General features: G+C 38.7%; 1 protein-coding gene across 1 annotated transcript; it reads right to left on the bottom strand.

Moving 5' to 3' along the window:
* Positions 1 to 374: 374 nt before the first annotated feature.
* Positions 375 to 1300, bottom strand: LOC116629310 (olfactory receptor 4A47-like; the record flags this gene model as incomplete). Its single annotated transcript, XM_032399616.1, is given in 2 exon segments — positions 375 to 1279; positions 1282 to 1300. Coding segments are annotated over 2 exon segments (924 nt in total), but the record flags the coding sequence as incomplete, so codon positions are not given.
* Between the last annotated feature and the right edge of the window lie 799 nt (positions 1301 to 2099).

The raw sequence follows: 2099 nt of genomic DNA, 5'->3' as shown, positions 1-2099 counted from the left end.
AAAAAGAATCCAACTAAAAATAAGAATGAGAATAAAAGTAATAAAAACAATTAATTAAAAATTAGTGTAACTATAAAAATTCCATTGACAACCTCATTACATATGGGGATTAAGACTATATTCATCATGATGAGCACTGTGCATAGAACTGCTAAAGCATGCTATTGTGTATCTGATACTAATCTAACACTGTATGTTAATTTATCTGAATAAAAAAAACAAAAATAAATAACAATCTGGGTAACCATAAAACTTTCATTACTACTACATTACAAATTATTTATTGACTCCTACTGAAAATGCATTTATATTAAAATGGACTTTACCATTTGAGGAGATTGGCTCTAATTCTAAATTATTTCTTCATGATGCACTTATTTACTACTTGATATGACATTTCTCCTCCAGAGCTTCTTCATGGCATTTATCACCTCAGAATTTCTCAGAGTGTAGATCAGTGGGTTCAGCATGGGGGTTATGACTGTATAAAACACACTCAATGATTTGTCAATGGGAAAGGTCTTAGCAGGTCCCGCATACATGAAGATACATGGAACAAAGAAGAAGACCACCACAGTGATGTGGGAACCACAGGTCTGGAGGGCTTTCCACCTCCCTTCTGGACTAAGGTTCTTTAGAGAGTGCAAGATGACACCATAAGAGGTGAGCAAGAACACAAACACGATACTGCAGAACATCCCCCTATTGGCCACCACTAACAGGCCAACAACGTATGTGTCAGTACAGACCAGTTTCAATAAGGGGTACATGTCACAGAAAAAATGATCAATGACATTGGGACCACAGAATGGGAGCCCATACATAGTACTAACTTGAATTACTGAATGGAGAAAACCTCCAACCCAGGACATTACCAGCAGCACAACACATACCCACTGCCTCATGATCACCAGATAATGCAAGGGCTTGCAGATGGCCACATAGTGGTCATAGGCCATCACCAGCAGAAGAAAGACCTTTGTTCCACCAAAAAGGTGCTCTGTAAATAGCTGGGTCATACAAGATTGGAAGGATATGGTATTTTCCCCAAACAAGAAGTCTGAAATCAATCTGGGGAAAACAGAAGAGGAATAAATGACATCCATACATGATAAGTTACCAAGAAAAAAGTACATAGGTGAGCCCAGGGTCTTACTGACAGTTACAGACACCACGAGGAGCAAATTGCCCACCACAGTGAAAATATAAAAGAGTAAGAACATAACAAAAAGGATCTTCTGTTTCTTTGGATCCTGGGTGAGGCCCAAGAGGACAAAGTTACATTGTTTCTTGGTTCTATCTAGTCTGCATAGGAGCTGACTTCACATATTAGAAGCAGGTCTCCTACAAAACAAGGGGGAAAACTTTTAAATGCATTATAAGATTAATCTTTTATTGACTCATTCAATTAAAGAATGTGGCAGGAGTACCTGTTTGTCACAGACGTTGTGATTCCCAAGTTGAATAAGCTACACTCAGTGACAGCATACATAATAATCACCAATTTGGTGCAAACTAATGTGTCTTTATAAAAACAGTTGCACAATGTGAAGGTCAGGGATAGGAATATGTCAAACAAATAGCAATCAGAGAAGGCTTCCCAGAGAAAGCAATGCTTTCACTGAGTTTTAAAGAAAAAGTGGAAGGACAAGAAAAGAGGGCAAGGGAATTCCATGAAAAGGTACACAATTTATAAAGTCACAAAAGTGGGTGTCTGGGTGGCTCAGTCGGTTAAGCGTCTGCCTTAGGCTTGGGTGAGATCCCAAGGTCCTGGGATCGAGTCCCACACTGGGCTCCCTGCTCAGCGGGAAGTCTGCTTCTCCCTCTGCCCCTTCCCCCACTCATGCTCTCTCTCTCTCACAAAAATAAATAAAATATTACAAAAATAAATAAATAAAATATTTAAAAATAAATAAAAATAAATAAAGTCACAAAAGTGAAATATTTGAGACTAATTACAGGTAATTGACATTTTCAAACCTACTGAATCAAAGTAGGAATGGAAAGTCACTGCCCTGGATTGTCTATTCCCTCACCGAGACCTCTTTCTTAGGATCTCTGGCCGGATATGCCCCCTTTTCCTGACCAATAAATGTGGA

The sequence above is a fragment of the Phoca vitulina genome, unplaced genomic scaffold (assembly GCF_004348235.1).
Source record: "Phoca vitulina isolate PV1807 unplaced genomic scaffold, GSC_HSeal_1.0 scaffold584, whole genome shotgun sequence".
Classification (NCBI taxonomy): domain Eukaryota; kingdom Metazoa; phylum Chordata; class Mammalia; order Carnivora; family Phocidae; genus Phoca; species Phoca vitulina.
Note: the sequence above shows the minus strand (reverse complement) of the source record. Positions and strands in the feature narration are given on the sequence as shown.